At 36.6% G+C, this 26,909-nt stretch overlaps 1 protein-coding gene and 1 long non-coding RNA gene across 2 annotated transcripts; one reads left to right on the forward strand and one right to left on the reverse strand.

The window, feature by feature from the left end:
- Nucleotides 1-3,983: 3,983 nt before the first annotated feature.
- LOC121266622 (serine carboxypeptidase-like 13) lies at nucleotides 3,984-8,085 on the reverse strand. Its single transcript, XM_041170504.1, has 14 exons — nucleotides 7,870-8,085; nucleotides 7,630-7,775; nucleotides 6,893-6,969; nucleotides 6,643-6,765; nucleotides 6,453-6,555; nucleotides 6,288-6,325; nucleotides 6,033-6,134; nucleotides 5,402-5,488; nucleotides 5,119-5,274; nucleotides 4,923-4,994; nucleotides 4,724-4,842; nucleotides 4,493-4,606; nucleotides 4,356-4,410; nucleotides 3,984-4,242 (listed from the first exon to the last, which is right to left on the reverse strand). The coding sequence occupies exons 1-14, from the start codon at nucleotides 8,013-8,015 to the stop codon at nucleotides 4,159-4,161; spliced, it is 1,422 nt and encodes a 473-aa protein (XP_041026438.1). The 5' UTR covers nucleotides 8,016-8,085; the 3' UTR covers nucleotides 3,984-4,158.
- Nucleotides 8,086-19,826: 11,741 nt separating this feature from the next.
- On the forward strand, nucleotides 19,827-24,598 carry LOC121234820. The gene is made up of 2 exons (XR_005934456.1): nucleotides 19,827-20,084; nucleotides 24,187-24,598. It is a non-coding gene; the product is annotated as an uncharacterized LOC121234820 (long non-coding RNA).
- The last annotated feature ends 2,311 nt before the right edge of the window (nucleotides 24,599-26,909 follow it).

Below are 26,909 nucleotides of genomic sequence, written 5' to 3' on the forward strand. Positions count from 1 at the left end.
ATTTTAACAATTTTTTATAAACTCAACTCAACTCAGTTCAACATCCAAATGTATTATTTATTTCATTCATAAAGGTCATTTAAATATAAACACTTTTTATTTTTAATTTTTTTTATCTAATTATTATAATTTTTTCAAACTTCTAAATAAAACATAAAAACCAATACAACTTTAAAACATAAATAATATTAAAAAATAATATTGTAATAATACTTTAATTTTATAATATTTTTATTCATTTTTCTCTCTTATTTCCCAAAATTCAAAAAAAATGTCTTAACTCAAACCATTAACTACTATTCATAAACTATTTTACTACTTTTTACAAGTTCTAATATCATCTCATTACCGAAACATCTCCTAAATACAGTAAAGTTTGGGCAGAAGATTCCAACAACAATTTCATTATAAAAATAAAATAAACAAACAATAGGTTAAATAAGTTAGACATAAGCCATAGTAACTAAAGAAATGACTATAAAAAAGGAATTTTATAATTAAGTTATTATGTTCTCAAGTTGATGTGTAAATTGCATCATTCACATCATTTAAATAGTAATATTTGATTTGTAAAATTTTAATTTTAATATTTATGTTCCAAATCAAATCATGTCATATAAGTACTTTATAAGTATGTCCTACATATCAGCTTAAGAATATAAATTTTCTTTGTAATCAAATGGTTTAATTTTTATTTTTTGTGGCGTAATCAATTGGTTGATTGGTTTGATGGAGTCGGATTATATTTTTTCCCTTTTGAATTGGGTTGTTATTATTATGGGGCCAATGGTGTTTTATTTGGAGGAAAATGGATGAAAAATCAGAAAAAAAAAACTTATTTTTACCATCATTCGAAGTTTGGAGGACCATCCCCATTGTCCATGATCAGAGGGGATCCTAATCTATTTTTATTTTTATTTTTTTTAATTTACATAGGGAATTATTGTAATTGCTAGATGAAAACGATATAGGATTATTTTTCATATACCTTTTGTGAAAAATGATTTTTTTTTCCTTTTGCATATGCTAATATTTTTTTAGAAGGTTTAAGGAAGTTAAATATTTTTGTTTTAAGAAAAAGTCTTAAGATCAGTCCCTGTTTGGCTGCATCCCAACACACACCTTATGTGTTGTTTTCGCGTTTCCTTCTCTCACAGACTCAGTTCACAACAGACCCATTTGAAATGGATTTGAAATGTGTTTCCTCTCCCCATGTTGCCCAGCTCTCCTCCTTCCCATCGCCATCGCCATCTTCTTCTTCTTCTTCTTCTTTTATTTTATTTTTTATTTTATTTTATTTTTTATAATAATAATTTACTTCTTCATTTACTCTCTATGTTTCAACCCACTAGAAAAAGGGAGAATTTGATCTTCTGTAAATACTTGCGTTGCCTAGCCCTCCTCCCTCCCCGTCGCCATCTTCTTTTATCTTTTATTTCATTTCCTTCCTCATTTGCTCTCTCTATTTCAACTCACTTGAAGAAGGAAGAACTTGATCTTCTGCAACTAGCTCTAGTCAAGCTATATTCTTCTTGATGTTTTTGGATATTTATTAGAGCTTGAAGTTGGAGATTAGTTGAGAATCATATTATCCTCTTTTTGTTGATATTTTTTTGCGACTTCTTGTATTTCTTAGTTTCGACTTTGCAAATTGTAGGAGTTTTTGTGAGCGTTTGATTGACAGTCAATGATTATTCATGATTTTTAGGTATGGCTCTAATTACAAGTATCAAAAGTCCTAATTAAGTCTGTTTGGTTTCCAAGAAAATACAGTATAAAAAAATAATTTGAGTTTCTGAAGCATAAATGATTTACCGTTTAAAACCTGAGAAACTGATAAATTCCTGATTAAACAAAATGCAGCTCTACGATTTATTTTAGCTGAGTTAGTAATTCAAGGTTTGCAGGTGATTTGTGGCCAATCATTTCTCGAAGTCACATTGGGCATGGAGGATGAAATTCTATAACAGCGAAGCATGTTCTCGTTCAGCAACCTCGACAAACATCGGGACCAAAATTTCTGATCAACCTCTATTGGGAATATGCTGTAGCTAAGACTAACTCGAAGTATAGTAGCGGAACTAAACGAAAGAAATTGATGACAATCACACAGAAAGAACACCAAGAATTAAGTGGTTCGACTCAAAATGAGCCTATATCCACTGGTGGGGTCGGTATCGAAGATTTCACTATCAACAGAGATGGAGTACAGATGAATACAACAAAACTTCACAAGAAAGTTATCTCTCAAACTCACTCTAGACTTCTCTCTCAAGAAAACACTTAAAACAAGACAAAAATGAATTCTGAAGTCTCTTGCAAAGAAGTGGGCGCCGTTTGATATTTATAGGAAAAGTGAGAATTCACTTTTGTGAACATTGGCTCGAGCGAACGTCGAGCAAGTGTCGAGCGAGCGTAGATATTCTGCACTTCGCTCAAGCCACAGTTGTGCGAGAGTCGAGCGAAGCTCTCTGCCTGAACTCGCTCGAGCTGGGTGTCGAGCGAGGGTCGAGCGAAGCTCTTTGACTTGGATATTGCTCGAGCTGAATGTCGAGCGATACTTGAGCGAAGCCCTCTGTCTGAATTCGCTTGAGCTGAGTGTCGAGCGAATGTCGAGCGAAGCTCTCTGTCTTGGATATTGCTCGAGCTGAATGTCGAGCGATACTTGAGCGAAGCTCTCTGTCTGAATTCGCTCGAGCTGAGTGTCGAGCGAATGTCGAGCGAAGCTCTCTGTCTGACTTCGCTCGAGCTGAGTGAACCTCCGCTCAAGCGAACCTACGACATATGCACTGTTCAATCTGAATTCAAGCCACCTCTTAACAACCTCCATCTTTCCGTCCAAACCGTAACCCCCGTCATCGTCTTGTGCTTCTTATGCTTCTGCTTCCTCTTCCTTTTCCTCTTCTTCTTTTGCCTCGTTATCGACTTCTACACAGTGGTCACTAGCACTGCAAGGGGGCTTGCAGCAGATCTCAATGATACACTGGAGGACTTGGTCGACGCTTCTCTTGTGGTAGTAGAAAGCTGAGATGGCCATTAGTGAGGTCCCAATTAATGGCGCCATGGCTAGGTGAGAGACGATATATAAGATGAAGACGAGAAATTTTGTTCCAGTTTGACGGGAGGATGTGTGTGGAGAAAATTCGAATGACATGCAAAACGTGCTTTTTGCTTCTGAAAAATAACAATAATAAAAATAAAATTACAGGTCAATAACTCTTGTTTTAAAAAGGGTTGAAATGTGAGAGGATAGGCAATAGGTAAGGAAACTAGGCCAAGGCTACAGTAGTAGAAGAGGGGAGTAGACAGGTGGCAGGAAGAGGAGAGGACAGAAGGTAGGGCCTAGGGGGGCCTTGAAGTCGGCGACTGAATCTTGGGAAGCTGACGCGAGCGTGGAGTATTGATTCCTAAAACCGTAAAACGTAATAGTCGTCCTAAATTTCATAAAAGTACATACACCCTATTTCACGCGGCCACGCCACCACCCAAGCGCACAGCTGTCACTGTAATAAGTTCTTCCTTTTTTACTGGAGTTGAGTTTTTAGACCACCTGGAATCCATTTTCAAACTCCACCTTTCAATTATTTTAATTCTTTTGTCCTTTCTTATTCAATGTTATTTAAAAACTTTTATTTTGCATATTATTTATGTTACATTAAATGATAAATTTTAAATAAAATTATTCTTATTCACGACATGATGGCCGTGAAGTGTGTGGATGGACCACAACTTCTGAGTACGCTTATGTGAATAATAAAATAAAATGAGATAATTTTAGATGAATTGAATAAAATATTATTTTTTAATATTATTATTATTTTAAAATTAGAAAAAATTAAATTATTTATTATATTTTATATGAGAATTTGAAAAAAATTATAATGAAGAGAGATATAAGATAGATGGAGGGTATTTCTGAATAAGACCTTAAACAATTGCTCCGAAATCACACTTGAAAGATATCAATGCAGAGATGATAACAATTGATACAAACTACAATGCTATTTGTAAGAAGAAAAATATTTCCTGCTTGAGAATGGACCAAAAAATTCGGCCCAGTTGCATCTGGGCTCAAAGCCCAAAAATTAGGTCAGCAATGGTTTTGATGTGTTTTGGGCAGCACCAACAATCTTTTTATTCTTCTCAGTCACAACTAAACTACATAGGGTAATAAGCAAACCATCTGTCAAGCATGGCAGCACACTCCTTCTGCTTGTACTCTGCAGCAATGTGACCCCCTCCCTGGCCAGAAAGTGAATCAAAATACAGAAACCATCGTTAGTTTTTTTTTTTTTTTTTTTTTCTTATAACCATTATCATTGAACAGAAGTCATGAGTTTGAGGGGTTTTCTTGCCTTCACGGTCACAAATGTCAGGACAAAGTCATTTTCTGTATACTCCTCCGTGTATCTAAGCGAAACATGTACTGTGTAAGTAACAAAATTCCAAAGTTTGAGAGAACTTGAAAAGGAAATCAAAATCCCAAACCTACCCTGCAACTTGAGCATCGAGGTACCATGGTCGCCAAGCATCCATTAGAGTCATGTTAAATGATCTTATCCATTGCCGTGTGCCAGTGTGGGGAATAGACATGTCATGATCACCACTGTTTGGAATCCAACAACGACATTAGAGGTGTTAAAATTAACTTTGAAACTTTAAAGACTCTGTTTCATGAGCTCTCTTTACTAGCTAGCTCCAAAGATTGGGAGAACATTTTTACCTGTATATCAGAGCTCTTAGTTCAGCTTGAGTAAAATTCTTGTGATAACTAACGACACTTGAGAACTCCTGTGTGTAAGATAAGCTGCTGTTGCACATCTTCCATGTCTCCTTCGTTCCCTAATTAGCATTACAGAGCTATTGTTTGGTCCAATTTTTTTTGGGTAAAAGGGGTAGTATCACTCGTAATTTTCACTTACCTTTCGAATATTAAGAGCTTCTTGGACGCTCTTATCATTTGCCCAGATGCCACACAGCACGTGTCGATAATTCTGAGAAAATAGTAATCCAAATGTTGCTCACACATATATAATATACATACATACATACATACATATATATATATATATATAGAGAGAGAGAGAGAGAGAGAGAGAGAGAGAGAGAGAGAGTTACCCGGCACCAAAATGCAGGGCCTTTAGGATGTGAGAGGAGAAGATCTTGGGACTGCTCTCTTAGGGATCGCCGATCTGAATTCACTGAACTTGGTTCTGGGGATGTCATGGAGCATGAAGGTTCAAGAACATGTTGAAGATTTATCTCAAGGATCAACTGCATGGCCATTACTAACAGGTCAATGATGATCATAATGAGGAGAATAAATGCAATTGTACCAAAAAGAGAGAAGAATAAGAAGAAGAAGGGAGTCAACTCAAGGCAATTATGGCAGTTTGCTAACCTCTTCAATGGTTTGAAGAACCGACTCACATTGTGCATTGCTTGAATCCACATTCACAAAGTCTCCATTGCAGCTTATATAGGCGGTCTAGAATGGCATATATAGATAGAGTAAGGACACAATAATAAAATATTAATGATTCAAAGGCAGTAAAATAAGGAAGCATAACAAGCTGGATAAAACAATGACAAAGCTGATTCTACAACTCACGGTTTTCTTTTGGAAGTAGATGCTAAAATCTACCCACAAACTAAGTTTCTTTCATCACATTTTGGAAACACAAGCTTTCCTTTGAAATTGAAATGATCACTAAAAATGAGATAATCCATTGATAGCTAAAAACTTTCCTTGTTATAAACGGTTTGAGAAGGAAGTACACTGGTTTTTACCAATTGAATGCAGCTTATGAGGCAAAAGCAGTTCCAATTTGAGTCATCCAAATAAAACTTTACAAGTGGAGACTGTATCCGCATTTGGATTCAGAATATATGCAATGTCACTTCCTTCATCTGCCAAAGCTAAACTCCTATCTATGAGACCCGGATGTTGATATGTTTGGTGGATTCCCATAAAAACTTCTAGAGAGAGAGAGAGAGAGAGAGAGAGAGAGAGAGAGCAGTCATCATCTCACCTCATAGAGTTCCTTTGGAATAAGAGCTAGGTGGTAAGCATAAGAATATCTTGAATTATCATCAATTTGAGTATCCGTCTTTGGGTTCCCAAGCACATAACCCTGATTCAATTAAAAGAACATCATGTCCTACAACAATTTTTGTTCTGAAGGAACTGAAAAATAGTTGCTGCATAGCTTGGCAATCCCAATTAACAGAGAGGAAAGCATGCATGTTCAAACTAACTGAAGTAATTAAGGTTCTAGGTAACATACTTTCAGATTCATGCGTGGATATTCTTGAATTTGATTGCCTGAGATCCAAAATCAATATCCAAAACAGAGCTTAATGAGTTTATGTTCCAAATCTAAAAAGGAATTGCTCTGATCTCAAAGAAACTTTATATACTGATTATTTTTGTTTTCATCAGAGTAATTTACCCCCTATTATTTCTTGAACGACCAACGGCACAGTTATCCCTGAATACGAATCACCACCTATGTACAGTTGATTCGACTTGAATTGTGGGTGCTCCATTAGCCACTGCATTACAATTTGAAATTTAAGTGCTGTTTTTCAATCGAGAGTTAGCCCATAAAAATGCAAAATAAATAAATAGGCTTTATGCACCTTCCTTAGAAACTCATAGGTGAGTGCTGCTGTTGCTGTGTCACTACTGTAGTAGCCTTCTGAGGTGGTGGAGTAAGAGAATCCGGTGCCAACGGGTGCATCCACGTATATTATGTTCAGGCCCTGCAAAAGTTGTTTCCACCCTTTGAGTATTTGGTTTTTGTTTTTTCAAGCTTTGGGATGAGAATTTCAAGGTAACATAGAAATATCAGAATAGAGTATGATCTGCTAGCTGCATTTAATTTAATACCTTGGTCCATGTGTATGGGTTCAAATGTAGTGACGGTAAGCTCCCATTGTATTCGGAATAAGTGAAACCCAAAGGTCCTGTACCAAATTTGAAAGATCTCCATGCTTTTAACTTAGGGTACTTGTAAGTTAGTACTTGGAACTTATACAATAATATCACGCCACCCAAGCCATATATTTATTCTCTCTAAAATTAAACTAATTAAGAAAATGTATAAATATTTCCTAATCCAACGGTAGGTTTTGAGTATGAGAAATAAAGTGAGTAATATTTATTTATTGAACATTTAATACTGTTTGAACATCTATAAATATTATAAGATCCATTTCACATATCTATCTCTCTCCATTCTGTTAACTAAAATTTGATTAGATAATCTATAGTAGTCATCCAAATAATCTCTCGGATGCTACTATACCATCCAAGTTTGCTCACTTGTTATGCTTTTAGTGTAAATTGTATTTTTTTTCTTTTTATTTCAAACATTTTTTAAACATGTTTAAATATTTAAAAAAAAAATCAATATATTAATAATTATTTTTTTAACTATTAAGTAAAAAAATATTAAAAATTAAATAAAATATATGATCGGTCAAATCTTGGGGCCAAACTGAGGTTCATTTTTCATAGGACAAGTCGTGCTATAATTGAATAACACGTACGGGCTGTTCAAAAGAATAAAGTTATGGCAAAAAGAGGAAGGGAGAAGTACAGTTGAAGGAAAAGAGGAGAAGTACCACTCTCGTAAAAGAATGCCAAGAGAGTAGAACAGCCGGGGCCACCGGTGAGCCAGAGCACGACAGGGTCCTGTGCAGGGCTTCTCTGAGACTCTACGAAATAATAAAACAGCTGCACATCTTCGGTGTTACCTACGCCAATATATCTGCAATCAAGTAACTCAATCACCCCAAAATTGGGAAAAAAAGAGAGAAGAAATTAAAAGGAATGGGGTGTGGCAGATAAGAGGAGAAACTCACCCAGTTTCAAGCGTAAATGGTAGATCACCAGCAAACCCAGGTAGGGTCTTGACAACTGTGCGTGAGAGAGAAACGCCTGAGAAAATCAGTAGCAAAGTCATGTGCAGACACGCCCCATACAACAACGCTGCTCTGGAGTTAAACATCGTCAAAAATGGGAAGTACTCGTACTAGAATGAGAATATTTTCTCTCCCTCACTTTGCCAGAAAACGAAATACTCTCCGTCGATATTAATATGCACGCCCTACCGAACGTTCATGAAAAAATGCATGGGAAATAGGACTTGTAGAATCAGACTTGTCTCCGTTATTTGAATGTATTTCCTATCAAACTAATTTTGCTTTCCATGTAGTGTTACGACCATTCTCTAAAGTGGAAAAGTGGCTCAAGTTCCCTTGAAATTCGGCTGTGGTTAAATTCGTTCGCATTCCAGTACTTGTCATTCAAATTAGCATCCTCCGGCGGCTTTTGATTATAAAATGTGATGAAATGATAATTAAAAATTAAATAAAATATTATTAGAATATAATTTTTAATCTAATTTTTATTTTAAAATTTTAAAAAATTGAATTGTTTATTATATTTTGTGTAGAAATTTGAGAAAATTATAATAATTAAATGAGATAAAATGAGTTGATTTGTCATTGATTCATCCACAAAAACAGTTGTATTGTATTCTTCTTATTTTTTTTATTTGCTGGGCGAGAGTTAGGAAATGTTTGGGGAATAAAATGAGATGAGAATTTTGTGAATAATAGTGAGATAATTTGAGTTAAATATTAATTGAGTTTTGGGAAAGAAAAAAAATTGAATAAAATAAAATAAGAGGAATGAGATCACATCGCCTTATATTCGGTGACATTTCACTACCAGCCATTGAAACTTGCCTCGAGTTGATAGGTTTTGATGAACTACCGTACGAAAATATAGGAATCATACTCGAGGATTGCCGCAAACAATACTCGACGAATTAAGTATTCATGATCTATTTAAAAAACAAAAAAAAGTTTCATGATCCACTATGGTTATCTCTAGTACTTTAATAAAGGTTTCTTATAATGATTTTACTACACATTATCTTACACTATATATTATACATATTTTAATTTAAATTTAAATTTTATTTTATTTTTTATTAAATTAATTAAATTCTTTTATCCACCATCTCTATGTCACATATTTATTGAAAAAAACACAGCTGTTTATTGACCCAAAAATTGTTGTAACTGTTTTTTTGCTCCTAGAAGTCAACATGAGTAAAAGATGTCGAAGATTTATTCAAAGGAATGATGTACCGGCCGGTGAATTCCTCTAAACCTAGTAATTGGTGTCAAATGCAATGATAAGTGGAATTAATCTGATTCATCAATATTGTAAGATATAATAAACGTCTAATCATTGAATTCCAGAACAATCAATGGTTCAAATTTAAAAAACGTGTGTAATAAACATGCAGACGTCTACCTAATAAACGGCCTCTAATAATTAGTGCACAAAAATCCATATCCGTTTGGTTTGGGGTTTGCGAATGTCTGCCCTTTGCCACTTTTAGGGCTAACTGATTTTTTTTTTTTTAAACAACGGGACACATTGATTTATCTCTGGTTTGTATTTAAAATTTATTTCAATTTATTTCATTTTATCTTATTATTATAATTTTTTTAAATTTTCACATAAAATATAATAAACAATTTAATTTTTTCAAATTTCAAAACAACTTTTTCATATTTCTACACAAAATATAATAAATAATTCAATTTTTATTCTACTATTCACAAATCATCTCAACTCATTTCTAAATTCAAACCACTCCTTATTGGTTGATGTGTAATTTTTTTTTTACCTCACCGGATGGAGACCGATGAAAAATGTATATATAATATTATTTTATATAAGTTAATTATATAATTTTTATCTAAAAATTATTATTGACTATTTATATAATAAAATTATTTAATATTTATTAACTATATAAAAAATGTTAGATTATTTAATTTTAATTTAAAAATTTTAATTAATTTTTCTATCCAAAAAAACAAATTCAAAGACCGACTATTCGGACCAACGGATGGCTAACTATTCGGACCAAACAAAATTTTGGTCAAGAAATGATGCTTCAACAGGAGTCGCAAGATGTGGGAAAGGGTACCATTAGTTGACTATTTGATAGGTGACATCAATTTTAATTTTTTTTTTATGTTTTTGTCTTTTTGCGCCAGCAGCCAATATATTAGACTCGGGTGGGTCCATGTACGCGAACCAATTTAATTTTAAAAAAATTTTGAATCAATCACTATTTATTACTTCACATCCTATATTTTATAAAAAATATTTCATATTCTATAAAAATACTCTATATACTATAAAAAAATATCCTCATATCTTGTAAAAAAGTTATAGACGTGAAGTGCGAAAGTGAATAATAATTAATGCATAATAAATCTTATTTAATTTTATCATTTTGCTATCAATAATATACCTGTACAATTATTTTTATAATATTTTATAAAATTATAATTTAAATTAAGAGTATTTTTATAAAATAATATTCTTTATTTTGTAAAAATACCACTTATTTAAAATATATTTTTAAATGGGTATAGAATTTTGTAAAAATAATTATATTTATATCACTTTCCCTTTTACCCTTAGCAGTAACAGTATAATAAATAACAACTATATTTCTTATTCAAAAAAAAAAAAATTATTGTTCCACCAAATAAAAATTTATGTCCACTTATATATATTTTTTATTATCTACATCACTTTTAAAATCAATATTATTATAGCCGATTAATTCTAGATTACTAATTCTAAAGCACAATTTCATATTTTTGATATTTTGCAAATACCTTAATATACGTTTTATTGCTTGCCAATATTCCTTGCCTAGATTAGATTGAAACTTATTTACCAAACCTATTGCAAGACAAATATCGAGTCTTGTACTTATTTACCAAACCTATTGTAAGACAAATATGGTATGGAGGCTGTGAAATGAGGAAAATTTAAAAAGAAAGAGAACAATTACTCATGACCTAGCCACCTTGAGTTGAAGGGATGGTGCTCTACCACACTCTTGTTCTATGTGGCAGCCCAACTTAGGGCCCAAATTAACCTCCCATCGCATTCATAAAATTGGGCCATTTTTGAACTTGTGTCTTCCTCTCAAGATCCAGACACCCCCTGTAATGTCCGTCCTTATGATGAGACTTTTTATAAAATGTTTTTATAAAGGACGACGAGAATTACCGTTCGATTTAAAACTTTTTTACTTTCTTCCCAGGGTGCAAGCCTCTACGTTTATAAAATAAAAAGTGTTTTTACAATAAAAGAGGTTTACAACAAAAAACATTAATCTTACAATAAAAGGGTCCCTTGTACGATTAAAACTCATGCCTAGATTTCCGTGCTCTTCCCCATGGCCGTGTCTGTCCTGATGCGTATTTCTCATTCTGTCCCTATGAGGGGGGGGAGGGACATGCATAAAAACTAAAATGAGTCGAAAACTCGTAAGTATTACTTCATACAGTTAAAATATAACAATATAGGTTTTCATTCATGCATTCATCATTCATACATACTATATGTGCATGCTTACGTACATACGTGCGTTCTTTTGAAAACGTCACTGGACGGGATTTTTCCTTTGAAAATGGACTTTCTTTTCGTAAAACGTTTCCTCCGTCAGTGCCTTCATTTCTGCAAGAATGCGGTGCATTCTTGTATAAGTGCGTTCATTCGAAAACATTACTGGACTGGATTTTCTTTCAGTAAAACGTTTTCCCCGTCAGTGCTTTCATTTCTTAAAAGTTCGTGCGTTACGTGCGTACATGCATACATACATTCTTTCTTATCACTAATAAAGGCCTCTCTTACAATTTAAAACTCATGCCTAGACTTCCGTGCTCTTTCCCATGGGCCATGTTCGTCTCGACGCGTACTTCATTTCCTTTTTGTGGGGGGAGGGACATGCATAAAAACTAAAATGAGTCGAAAACTCTTAAGCATTACTTCATACAGTTAAAATATAACAACATAGGTTTTCATTCATGCATTCATCATTCATACATACTATACGTGCATGCTTACATACATACGTGCGTTCTTTTGAAAACGTCACTGGACGGGGTTTTCCTTTGAAAATGGACTTTCTTTTCGTAAAACGTTTCCCCCATCAGTGCCTTCATTTCTGCAAGAATGCGGTGCATTCTTGTATAAATGCGTTCATTCGAAAACATCACCAAACGGAGTTTTCTTTCAGTAAAATGTTTCCCCTGTCAGTGCCTTCATTTCTTAAAAGTTCGTGCATTCGTGTGTTACGTGCATATGTGCATACATACATTCTTTCTTATCACTTTCATAGGCCAGTATACACTGTTGCGCCCGGCATGTTGGGGTTAGCGTCTTCCTTTAGACCTGGACTCCGCCTGTGACCACGGGTTGGGAATCCCTTTTCAGTCAGGGGGCAGCACTGGGTGCACTACCAATACTACTTACCCAGCATTGCAATCTGCCAATTCATTGGTACCATTTTCATTCATTCATGTGGTCGTTACGTGTCTTCATACATTTCATGCTTTCATTCATTCATGTCTTTCATGCTTTTCGTTTATTCATTCATGTCAGCTCTAGAGAGTTGGAGTTTTCATTCAGTTCTTTCTTTCCTTTAACAGTCCTTTCATGAGAAAACATTATTTTTCGTGAGAAAACATTTCTTTTCGTGAGAAAACATCGTTAATAGTTCGTTCGTGGAAAACTTCATTTTAAAACGTACATGAGCTTAGACGTCGGCTTTCGGCATCCATAAGCGTCATCTTGAACGTCGTCTCTCACGGCATCCACAAGCATCACCTCATGGCGCGCGTGAGAGCCTCGGCTCGTAGGAGCCGTAAAAGCATCCATCTTCATGCCTTTCGTGCAGTTCGTGGATTTTCTCAGAAAAGACATACAATAAATACAGCGTATAGTCATCCATTCACATGTGTACAATTAATACTTTCGTTGCATAAAAATGGGCTGCCAAGGAGGGGTCGTACATATTTATACCTTTGAACAATTAGCATTTTCTTTCGTAAAACGTCTTTCGTGACTTTTCGTAAGGCATTGTGAGGAAAAGCGTTTCGTTTTCATTTCTTTACATTTTAGAAAGACTCTAGAAGGGTATGAACGTAACACTTACCTGGACTCCATTCTACTTTCATACCATGCAGTCCATTCATGCACATGTTAGCTGGCAACCTACATGCATACATAACCTTAACATCATTCTCTATCTAGTATATAAGCAACTTAACAAGAAATAGAACTACACTTTACTTAGAACACTCTCATTCTATCATGTGCACTTACGTGCCATTCACTATGCTAACCCTTCAGAATCTACTTACGGTCATTATCTCTTCCAAACTCAATGTTCTACTTCGAGTGCTCATTCACTAAGATGAACCCATGATTCACCTTAGGATTAAGACACTAAGACCTTTGTCTTATTCTCTTTATTGAACTCATCTTAATGCATGACTCAGACCAATTAAGTCACGCATCTCATTCCTAGACAATACACCCATCACTACCTCCATGCATCTTAGCCCGTACTAAATCCTCATTTCCATCCATACAAGCTACACGGCTCTAAGCCAACTCTGAGGCTTGAGCACTGTGTAACTGTGCTCAGGACAGATTACCCATTACATATGGTGAATCCGTCTGGCACATGTGTCTAACTAGATTACACATATACCTTATCCCTTTTATCACCTAAGATTAACATATAACATGCTGATTACTTGCTCGAAGGGACAATGGTCATACTCCGATACCAATATTCTCTTAACCCGGCTAGTATGATTCTTCATGCTATCTGTCCCTTTTGACAGTTCATCCCAACACTTAACATGACTAGGCTCCATTCACCATTAAGCCTTATGTCACGTCATATAGCTCGAGACTACACTCGAGCTATACCATGACCTTGTCATGTCACCTGACATCTCGCTACGTCATTCTTACATCAACCCTTAACTCAACACGAGTACGGTTCCTCACGTACTCCTATCACATCGTGACATCTCGTCACGTTCCTGCTACGTCATTTCTACAATAACTCTTCACCCATCATAAGCCTGACTGTCAAGAACCACGTCACTTCATGACGTTGCCCAGTCATGCTTCCGCTGCATACTCTTATACTTGTTCTGCTACTTCACGCATACTCCTAGCCATAAGTCCATCACGGTGACACTTGTCACCTCAGACTACAGGCTGTACCATAACTACTTCGGGACATTATTCCACAATTCTCAACACTATTCACCACGTTCTACGCCCATCAACTGCACAACCATCATTTTCTCTGCGACACGCTACAAGGAGTGTCGCTGCCTTCATCACTTCATACATATTACGACCCATCACCATCATGGCATACTTGCCATATGGTGCATCTTTCCACCACATAGAGTACACTCCACGTGTACTCTCTTCATACACGCCACATCACCATTATGGCATTTCCGCCATATGGCGCATCACTCCACCACATAGAGTACACTCCAAGTGTACTCTCTTCACACACGTTATGCCACACAGAGTACACTCTACGTGTACTCCCTTTTCACATACTACAACCTATCATCAATATGGCATACCTGCCATACGATGCATCACTCCATCACATGAAGTACATTGATACACACTATGACCCATCACCATTATGGCATACTCGCCATATGGTGCATCTCTCCATCACATAAAGTATACTTCTCGTGTACTCTATTCACACACGTTACGCCATATCATCATGATGGCATACCCGCCATATGGTGCGTCACTCCACCACATGGAGTACACTTCACGTGTACTCCATTCACATACCATGCCATACAGAGTACACTCTACGTGTATTTTTCCCATTCCACAATACGCCAGGAGAGTATAACGTGTACTGTTCCCACACTACGCCAGACACAAAGTACACTTAGCGTGTACTGTTCCCACTCTACATGCCACGACACCAATACAACACATACTCCGTAGCCACACTACACCGCACAGTCCACAACACTGCACAACATAATTCCCAACTACGCTCCACACTTCACAGCGCACTACACAGATAAGCCCAACACTTCACTACATAAAATACCTAACACTTCACAACACAACACAACACATCACAAAACGCCCATCACTTCACAGAAACTCCACTAATACTAACAGCACAGTCCACAACCTAATCAACTAATCAATATCTAACATAAATAACGAGAGATAGAGGGTTATACCATTGATAGGATAACCCGTGCGTTGCTCGCTGATCGTCACAGCCGATGACGTCGAAAAGGTCGTACGTGGTGGCTAACCCACGTATGTTGACTGTTTGGGAGTTTAGATAGCTAAGTGTGGTCTTGGAAGGGCTCGTGAAGGCCTTGTGATGGTGGCAAGGAGCGTAACACGGCAGATCTAGCCGTATACAGTGGCGGTCAGTCACGCGTAGTGACTGTCCATCACGTGAAGTGGTTACCCACCACATAAAGTGGTGGTTTGGGACTTAGGGCTGGCTAAGGGAGGTGCGGTGGATCTCATGGTGGTGTCGAGGTGGCGCCACGATGGCTTAGCGCGGCGGATCTGGCAGCATGATGGAGGAGAAGCTGTGGGAGAGTGAGAGAGAGTGTGCATGCATGGGTGCCAGATCGGGGCCATGGGTGGTTGCGTTGGCTTGGTGGTGGCCTGAGGAGGTTGGAGGTGGTGGTTACACGCCGTGGGTGGCAGCTCACAGCGGTGGGGGACATGCAACCCGTGCATTAGAGAGAGGGAGAAGCCCTGCGTGGATGAGAGGCTATGGGCCTTGAGTCATGTGGAGGAGGAAGGGAATGAGCTATGGTGGCCAGGGGAGGCACTTGGTGGCCGTGGGTGCTGCGCACGGTGGCACTAGAGGTCGCGCACGGTGAAGCCGTGCGTGGGTCTCTTGTGCGTGCGTGCTACAGGGAAGGTGGCTGCATGGGAGGGGCTGAGTTCGCTGGAGGGTGATGACCGGTGGTAGAGGAAGCTACTATGGAGGTGGTGGCGCCATTGGTCGGTGCACGGCAGTGTAGTGGCCATCAAGCCCGTTCGGGCTTTGCACTTCCGAAGGGGAGAAAGGGAGAGCGTGAGGTAGAGAGATCGGGCTGGGGAGGCTTGCCGACGTGAGGCGGAGCTGGTGGTGCCGGCGGTGAAGTCTGGCGACGCAGGGCAGCGTCGGGCTGAGCAGTGGAGGCTTCGGCGTGAAGGAGCTGCGTACAACGTACGCCGAATGAGAGAGGGAGGAGAGAGAGAGGGCTGGGGAAAAGTGAGGGAAAAAGATAGGGGTCTGGGTTTTTAATCCAGTCCCTTCGTCTTGGAGTCTACAACGCGATCTAACGACGAAGGATTAAAAATACTGATTTGAAAATGCGTAACGTTAACTTAATTAAAAGCACTTAGAGGAATTAAGGTAGAATATTATTTAAACTAACTTTAGTTTATAAAATAATATTCTTTATCATTAATAAATGATGAAGTCTTGTTTAATATATTTAAAAGGATAAAACCATTTAATTAATTAAAACTTTCAACATAATTTAAATCCCATAATATTTTAAATAACTGAAATCATTTTAATAATAATATTAAAATGATTTCTAACAATTATAATATTTTTGGAGCTCTTCAAGAATATTATAATTGTCGTATTTAAAATCAAACTTAGTTTAATAACACTGGAAATACTCCTTATAAATATTTTCAGTACATTTAAAACACTGGGCGTGCCTTAGAAGTCAAATAATATCTTTTGAAATACGCCATCGTGGATCGGCACGCATGATGAGGCTCGCAGTCGCTAGATGGAAGGGGCAAACTATTCATATAATCTCTGCCCTCGGGATTTGCTTACGTCATAAAGAGGGAACGTACGTTAGAAAGAGAGAAGCGTACATAAGAAAGAAGGAGCAAGGTATTACACCACCCTCCCCCCCCCCCCCCAACCAAAAAAAAAGAGATCGAAGACAAATTAAAGTCAACAATAATTTAGATAAGAGAGAAGATGTAAAGATTAGGTCCTACGTACGTACCCTTCCACTTATTTTGTGATCAGGAATAGATCTTTCAAACCAACAGTACTTTGAAAATTCATTCATTATAATTATATATATATATATATATATATATATATATATAACCCAGGCTCCATCCAAACCAATAGGAGTCGTCGAGGGCAGAGCGACAGCTTTGGTGGCCGCCTCCACAGCGATTATGTCTTTAAGATCTTTCTCAGCCACAAACATAAGGTCATCCAGCGAAAGAGTTGGTGGATCCACAGAGGTGGCCACAACACTCGGTTCCTCCCGAGAAATGGCCAACATGGTACTTCCACCTTCCTAGGAGGTGGGTTTTCTCGGCAACTCCTGAGAAGAACTCAATTTAACATTGTCGACGGCCGGAGGTGATGCCCCACTCCGTTGTTTAGGGGGAGGTACCAATTTTATACCTTCGCTCGGCGCTGAGGGAAGTATAGAACCACTTTTGGATGAAATAGACTCATCCAAACAAGGCGAGATACAAGCATTTTTTACCATTCTTTGCTTTTTCCCGCCTACGCCAAGACGTTTCTTCTTTCTCAAATCGCCCGTCGGCGGTTGGCACCCAAAAACTCACGCCCTAAGACGTGGACCCAAATGGGGACCATCAAGAACTTTTCAATATTAATGGGGGTTAAAAGCACATCCGAGAGGCACAATTTGGGATGAGCTTAAGCCCAGGACTCCACAACTCTAACACGAGCCTCCTCACAAGGAGAGGGAATCACTTTATAGTCATCCCCATCAGGGACAGGGGACCAGCATGCCCTTATAGAAAATTCCTTATTAAGAGCTTCATTAGTGGGGAAATCCTAACCAGAGCTAGTTACAAGGAAAAATCTGTTAGTCCAATCCTTCACATGCGGATATTTACGCTCTAAATCAACCAAGGCCCGATGAGCTTTGAAACTACAAAGATTTTCATCCAAACGCCTAAAACCATGAAGGGAGAAAAATTCATGGGCTGTTAGGTCTGCGTATTCATCTCCCATAGGCTCCAGAACCCGTCGCCACAAAACACAGCAGGCCATCAAAATTCTCCAAGCATTAGGCACGAACTGAGCTGAGCAAGCCCTAGGACATCTAACACGTCGCGAACTCGGCGCACGAAGGGCAATCGAAGCCCCATGGTAAACATAGCAAAATAAAGGGCAACAGAGACAACCATACCTTTGGCATCGATAGCTTTCTGATTGGAAGTAGGAACTTTCAAATCAACAGAATCAGGAATGTTGAAGTTATTTTGGGCATTCTCTAGTTTGTGCGAAGTGATAGTTGAAGACCAGCGAGAACCCACAAAAATGGAAGTTAAGGGAGCAACAATAATTCAAGGAAGGGAGTCGCGGGGTGGAGAAGAGTCTGGAGCAGGAACCACTGCCTTACCCTTGGAAGAAGAGGAAGCCATGGAAGATTGAAGAAAGTTTCGAGAAAAGAAGAAGGCAAGAACTCAGAGAAGAAAAAGGCAAGAACTCGGAGAAGGAGAAGGCAATAAATGAGAACAAGGCAGAAGACCAAAAGAAGAGGGAAAAATGAGCATTAAATAGGAGTTGAAATGAAGTGACAGTTGACGTGCCCAAGGAGGGAAACAGAATGGCACACTGACACAAAAAAAGGGAAACGACACCTAGAATCAAGTCCCATCACGCCATGCATAATGAGACTTCATGGGGTAACTGGAGGGGACATCCTAACCGGTTAGCCCCTAGGTGGGCCTGGGCCCTTACTTGTGACCAAAGCATGTATCATTACTGAGAAGCCCAGCTCAACACCAAGAGAACCCAGTCCATAACCAATACCAACTGGATAACTATCCAGTCGGTGGCAAGGGATAGAAAGGGCTATCATTCAAATCTACTAAGTGATGAATCCTCATATCTAAATTTGAATTCAAATAAAGGATAATCATTATCCGATAAGAGAACAAAGATAACTCATTGAGCTCTATATAAAGGAAAAATCCAGGTAAATAAGGGGATCGAATTGTTTATTATTATTATTAGCTAAAAAGTCATTGACTTAGGTATTGGAGGCGTTCTCTCGAACCTCCAAGCTCTCTGCTCTCTGGTTGCAGGTGATTGTAAGGTGGTGGCGGTAAAACACGTTCACAACATACACAACATATTTTCACTATACATTTCACAACAATGTTGTAAGATGAGAATATTTTTGCAAAAGTAATGTTATTTTTATAAAGTATTTTACAAAATTATTCCTCATTTAACACATTATTGTGAAATGTATTTTGAAAAATATTATGTATAAATTATTTTCCGTTGATTTATTAGTTGGTCTGGAGGTGTAGTTTTTTTTTACTGAACCGGGTGGAGACCAATGGAACGTGTATATATATAATATTATTTTATATAATAATTATATAAGTTAATTATGTAATTTTCATTTAAAGTTCATTGTAAAAAAATATTATGAGTATATAAACATTTCTCTTTAACATTATTATTAATATTTATTTATGTATTTTTTGGGGGTGGGGCTCCCTTATCTATTAGTGTATTGATGGTGCCTCGTGAGGAAATAGTTTGCACATGCACGTCACGTGGATAAACCAGGAAAACAAATATAAGTGGGTGGACCCATTAAATTAATAGAAATAATAGAAACACAAACAAAAATGATAGTTACAGTCGTGGATTCGTGAGTATATGAGTATTGTACAATCATTTTGAAAAAATAAAAATAAATACAAGATCCAGATGAAAAAAGATTAATTTTCTAATAATAGATTCTATTATTTTTCAAAACGATTACACAATACATTTTATAACTTTATGTAGCATTACTCGAATAATATTGCTACATACAGGCAAAAATAGTGCATGTATGTGCACCCCACTTGACGTGACAACACACCATGTCAACGTTTATTTTATTTAAAAAACAAAAAAACAAAAGAGGTCAGAAGGAGGAAGAAAAAGGAAAACACTCCCAGAGTTTTCATTTCTCTCTTGGCTTCATTTCTCTCTTGGTATCGCCTCTCTTGGTTTCGTTTCTATCCCACTCTTATCGTATTTGAGTCTCAGATCGGTGTAGCTCCATCATTGTTGATCAATTGTAGCGACCCACGCCATCCTTAGCTGCTACCCACATCGTCGAACTTGGTAAGAAACTTTTTCTTTTGTTTATCTTTTCTCTAACTTTGGGACTGTGTGAGTGTGTAACACCCGGCCAAATATTAGCCCACACCCATAAAGAAGCTCTGACGCAAAGGAAAAACCACTCGTGTATACTCTTTTTTTATTTATTTATATTTAAATTATTATTTATTATTACTATTATTTTATCTTCTTGGTTCATATTTTTTTTTATTCTTAATTTTTTTTCTCCCTCTCTTCTCTCTTCCGCCAATGGTTTCTCCCTCCCAGTTACCCATGTCCTAATCTCTCTCAACTGCTCTCCCTGATCCCATCCTTTTATCTCTCTCCCTCTTGTGCACAGGCTAGCATAGTTGTCTCTGCCTTCACGCCCTCTCTCTTTATCTATCTAACTTCTCTGCACCAAGTCGCAAGGCACCTAGAAACGCCACCATCCAACCACCACGAGACAGCCTCCACAGCCCAGCACCTTCATGTCCTCATATAGGAACCAATCGTTGCACGCACTTCAACAGTCGGCAACAAGCAGCAAATTTGCATCGTTGGCCTCAACGTCCAGGAAGCAATAGACAAGCCACCTCAACATGCACTCAAGCCTTCATCAGCCCTTCCCACCGCCTCAACCTTGCATCGAGAACCCCACGGCAACGAAGCTCCGTCGCGCCCAACCAACCATCACCAACATTCGTGGGAAGCAGAAATCGAAACTGCTCTAGTTTAAGCCCATAGAACAGAGCAAACCCACAACCTAGAGTCTTCGTGAGCCACCATCACAGGACCTTCACCCCTCTCGACTAGGTCTTCATGCTCTCTTATTCTCTCTGAACTTCACCACTTGCCACGGAGGAGACTACCGTGATTGTTTCTCGCCAACCCAGCCCCTGCACCTTCACGCGTTCCTTGCTCTCCCTCAGTGAGTGTTCTTTTCCTGTTATAACGTGATCTCTCTCTCTCTCTCTCTCTCTCTCTCTCTCTCTCTCACACACACACACACACACACGCACGTCTTTCTCTCATACTTTCTCTTTCTTTGTGCCCTGCCGCCACACCCAGCTGCGCCACTGTCGACATCCACCCATTGTCGCTCCAATCCATTGTCGCAAGTTTTCCCTCACGGTGAGCTTGGGTTCCATCGCATGGTAGGGTTATGTTTTATTCCCAGAAATCTACCCATGCATTTTATCACGTTTCCTAAAATATCCCTGTTATTTGGCAAGTTCTATTTTGGGGTCATTGTCTATCTATTATACTTATTTTGTGAAGGCTGTGTTTTAGTATAAGATCGTATAAAGAAAATGATTTAAATTATATTACGTTAATCCCTTGTCGTATAGCATTTGGAAAGCATGTTGAAGAAATTGTTTTAAGTATAATTATATTACTTTTAATAGTAAATAAAAAGATTTTTTAATTTTATTAAATGAGTTTCCCACTTGTTATATTATTTGAATTTGATATAAGTATATTATTAAGTTGCAAATTAGAAGTATTTAATCTGTTTTTTTTAACACTAAGCCGATTATATGATTCAAGTCCTTGATGGTTTCTAAATTAGATATTATTCAGAATATTTTATGAATTACTGTTGCTTAAGAAATTTATAAATTTCCTACTACATTATATGTTGGCAATATTAAATTATCGTGTTAATAATAGTTTATAGAGATATGAGTTTTAAATATGATTAAGTTAATTTTCGAAATGAATCTAAGTTGTTTTGCCATATTTGATAAAATTATTTTATAATAAGTTAAGACTATTTTTTTTAATGATAATATAGTTATTAGGTTTCTGATAACTAGATAGTTATCAAAACTATTTCTGTAGTATGAATTTAAGTAAACGGAGAGTTTTAGCAAGTCCTTTTAGAAGTTTAGTAACGCTTAGTGTTTTGTATAGGTGACGATTGACATTCATTCAGCATGATTGAGGAAAGATTCAGAATAGTACTTAAGAAGTCCAGGTAAGCAGGGTTCATATACTAGTTTTGCATAAAAAAAAATGAAATGAAGTTGACTTTGAAATAAGCATGTTTGTTTTTGAAAAGAAATCTGAAAACAACCTTAGATGTTTATTCTGCATATGCATAAATTCTATATAAGAGAGAGTATTTTCTATCATGACTGATGTAGACATGAGCTAATTTTGTACACTTTGTTTCGGAACTACGCAAAAGAGCGAATATGAAAATCTAAAAATTTTTGTTATGAATAAATGAAAATATTTTGATTCTGTTTATTTTGAACATGTGAAATGATCTGAAGCTATTCAGTATTTTGTTTTGATATGATGTGTCATCTGAAAACCTTGGCATGAAGTTCTGATTCTATATCTGAATGTGATCTGATTCTGATGATGTTCCGTTCTTTTTTTGTTAAGGTCCAGCCACGGGTATAATGTGGTTTATAACCCTACCACGGGGGAGAAACATGGTATACGGCCCAGCTACGGGTATAATGGTGATTTATAACACTACCACGAGGGTGAAACATGGTATACGGCCCAACCACGGGTATAATGGTGGTTTATAACTCTACTACGGGGGTTAAACATGGTATTTGTCTCAATGTGATGCTATGAGATGATATGAGTATATTGTTTCAGTTTGGATATGCCAAAGGATTTTCTTTTTGGGAACAAGTTTGTTTTGTTTTTCTGAAAATTTCACTCTGATGTTTTGTAACAAGTTTTGTTTATGCATTCTGAGAGAAAATATGTCGTTTCTGCATTCTGAAAGTAAATGTCTTTTTCTGCATACCGAACTTTATAAATGCTCATGTTTACATGCTAGCATAAATTCTCTGCTTACTGAGTTGTTGATAACTCATCCCTTATCTCCACAATATTTTTCAGATGATTTTGGATATTTCAGCTGGGGATCAAGATTTTAAAGCTTTGGGTGAGACGATTTAAGAGTGGTGGATTAAGTATAGAAAGTTTTCGATAAGTATTGACGATTTTTATTAAGAAATGTTATTGTGTTATGATGACTTGGCCTTTTGAAAAATTGGTTATATTAAGTAAATTAGTTTGAATCAAAATTTCTTTATGATATTGAGAATTTGGAGTCTATACTTATATTGATGAAATGTGAGCGTTAGTGACAAGAAGTAACTCTCCGACCCTTGCGGGACCGGGGCGTTAGAGAGTGTGAGTTGTGAAATTTGTCAAACGATTGGGTGGGGAACCATGGGGTAGAGATGTAAGAAATTGGATGCTAAGCATGGAGCTTGAAGCCTACTTCTCCTTTTTTTGTTGTTGAATGCATTCGAGCCCCTGAGAAAAAGCCGATTCATTGCAGGATTTTTATTGATTATATACATATTACAATAAGAGAGAACAAATTCAGCTTCGAAAGGTTTGAAGTGAAAAGAGTGAGAAAATATAAAAGGAGAGAGCTTTTGAGCAAAAAAAAAAAAAAAAAAAAAAAAAGAAGAAGAAGAAGATAAAGACGAATCAGTGTATACATACTGCTTGTACCCAAATTTTATGTCCTCTTAAAAAAATTTATAGCTACATTTCTAGTAATGAATTTGAGGTTTTTTGAAATCTTTTTTTATTGAAAATGATATTAATGAGCTGATCTTGGATATCCTCTCTGTAATATGTTGAAGATAACAATGGAGACGTGGAATTGCGAAAATCGGTTTATATGAGTTAATGAGCTGATCTTCAAGAAAGCTCGAAGGAAATTCATTTGTGATACATTTGGATAGATGGATTGGGAAGGGTTTCATTTGATTTGAGCATTTAAAATCAAAATCTCTCTTTTGGTACGTAAACTAAATAGTGGGTTGGATTTCCAAGCAGGATTTTAATCACTCAAAATCATGGATTTCAAATTCTATTTATGAAAAGGAATTTCAAATCATTCTAAAAAATAAGTTGCATTGAATTTCAAATCCAGTCATTTCTAAAATCCATTCAAACAAAGAATTTTAAAATCAAATAGATTTGGATATACAATTATTTGCCCTGTAGTTTGGTGTTTCTGTTCTTGTATTTGGTTTTTGGGTAGTTTGGAACAGGATGCTGGAGAGAATTATGGTTATAAAATTATTTGTGCCTTTGCAATTAGGTTACCTTGTGTTTTGTTATATGGATGCAGGCGGATGATGCTCACCGCTACAAGTTCAAGACATGTGGAAAAAATTAAGGAGGTCACACCAGATTTGAGAGAAGTTGAATAACTATCTATTTGTGCACTTTGAGTGTCATTCTTGATGCTATGTACTGGTCCTTGTGTTAATTTAGGATACTGTTACTTTCATGTATTTTTGCACTTTGGGTGTCATTCTTGATGCTATGTACAAGGAACTTATGTTAATTTGGGACACTGTTACTTTGATGTAATTGTACACTTTGGGTGTCATTCTTGATGCTATGTACAAGGAACAATGTGTGGATTGTCGTGTAATCTAAGTTAGATATAATTTGAATGCCCCTTGATTTATTTCCAAGTCTTGTGTTTCTGCCTCTTTGTTGGGAAATAAAAGAGCAGGTTGGTGGATGGTGAGGCACATGAATGTTCTTTTCTTGAAGTCACTGGTGCAAGTGTTCATCAGTGGGAGTCTGGGACAAGTGGATCCAGATATGGTAAAACTTGTCAAAGTTGGTAGTAAAAAATGAGGATCCAGATATATAAATACATAATATATTTTAATTTATTCTCTTATTGTACTCTTTACAGGTATAACCTCAATTTGAGGTGTCGGCTTACATGAGTTTTTTCTTTTTTGGGTGGCTTGGCAATCTGAAGTTTATTCTCTTTGAGAAATGGTTCTAGAGTAGTAACAAATAGAAAATCATAAAATAAAGTCTGCATTAGAAACTCAAGCATTCCTGCCAAACATTCGACATTCCAAATTTAACACCAAGTCTATATCAATATACATAAAGTCCCTAACAATGAAGTCTCCAATAATTGGCCCCCATTACAAAACTAGTGTGCGTGAACGCAGCATGTCTACTTCTTGCCTTCTTCGCAGCTCCACTTAATCGTTGTGGAGTTTCAACTCCATTTTCCCAATTCCTTCCTCTCATTTGAAGCTCTTCTTCGTTCCTTAACAATTCAATCTCTCTTTGTCTTCACTATATCCGTCCATTTGAATCAGTAGCTTGACACGATGCAAAAGCTAGATTAGTATTATCCAACACATTTATTAAAACAACAAATACTTTCTTCTGCACATAACTTTCCCGTACAAATTAAGTATCTATGTTCAAGTGCTAGTAGCATGCAGTTCAAGCTAGCTACAGGCCTGCTTGATAATGAAGATTTGAAATGAAGAGGTGAAGCTGCTGAAACTCCTATAGCTTTATTTGTTCTCTTTCTCACAGAAGAAACGAAAGAAAATAGAAACAATAACTAAAAACAGACGTCTCGGCACCCAAAAATAGATCGAAGATGCGCAGTACGTACTGCAATAATATATATATTGCCTTCTGTTTTGCAGCTAGTACTGGAACTTGTCCTTAACCATTTGGGGAGTGCAGGACACATCCTCAACAATGGATTTAACCTCAGTTACTAAATGAGGAGAAAAGATCAAAAGAACCCTTAAAGCTATCTTCTTATTTTATTATATACCATTGTTGAAGATGTGTCCTGCACAACACAAAGCCACCACCTCATAAATCCAGACTTATAAATTGCATTACTTATACCCTTCTTTTGATTCTAAGAAACACAATTTTGAGGTTTGTTTTCTAATCTTACCGATTATTACTATTAACTTGATGAGAATTTAATCTTTAAGCTTTTCTTATGAGTGACAGTAATATCCAAGAGAGCTTAAGACAACATAGATATTAAACATAACCATTTCGACAATTTTGAGGTTTTTTTTAATCTTATCAATTACTATAAATTTTAAGAGAAATTATTTTGAAAATTCTATGCACAAGATAAGGACATGATTTCAGTTTCAACAAATTTCCAAATGATTTTCCGTGGGTTGAGAATGGAAAGTTGTCTACCATAAGGCGTCGCACAGTTGTCCACCAGAAAAAAGGTAGAGAATGGAAATTTACCTAGAATGGCATCGCATAGCAACAATCTGGATTGTGAATCATTTCTTCCTCGGCATCGCACAACTCTCTCGCGTTAGGGTTAGGGTTGTGAGAGAGATCGAGCAGGGGGAGAGACACCAAGAAAGAAAATGTAAAAGGGGAACAAACGATGGAGTCACATCTATTAGAGAACAAAAGAATATAGATCGAGCACGAGGGAGAAAAGAAGAAAGGTTAGAGGTTTAGGGAGAGATGAGATGAGATGAGATGGGATGAGAATTTTATGACTAGTAATAAGATAATTTGTGAATAATAGTGAAATAGTTTGAGTTAAATATTTTTTAGATTTTGGGAAAAGAGAGAGAAAAAATTGAATAAAAAATATAATAAAATTAAAATATTGTAATAATATAGATTTATAATATTAATTTTATCTGAGAATTTGAAAATGTTAAAATTATTTTTCATTTTTTATTTGAGAGTTTGAAAAAATTATAATAATTAGTTTAAAAATTTTATATTTGAATTATGTTTGTGAATAAGATAAGATGATATAAAATAAGATCATATGAAAATTTTATATCTTATTTAAGACCCCAAACCTGTCCGAAATCGTGCATCATTCTCGCAGAGAGAGATGTCCCAAAGTAGCAATAATATGATTTACACATGGATATTGTTGGAAACAATAACAGATAATGCCTTTATATATAATATATATAAAACCGGAATACTCCATCGGTACTTCAACATATAATCTGGCTCACATAATTACCTAAAACACACACTATGACTACAGCAGATTTCAACTATCATAAC

This window comes from Juglans microcarpa x Juglans regia, chromosome 1D (assembly GCF_004785595.1).
Source record: "Juglans microcarpa x Juglans regia isolate MS1-56 chromosome 1D, Jm3101_v1.0, whole genome shotgun sequence".
Classification (NCBI taxonomy): domain Eukaryota; kingdom Viridiplantae; phylum Streptophyta; class Magnoliopsida; order Fagales; family Juglandaceae; genus Juglans; species Juglans microcarpa x Juglans regia.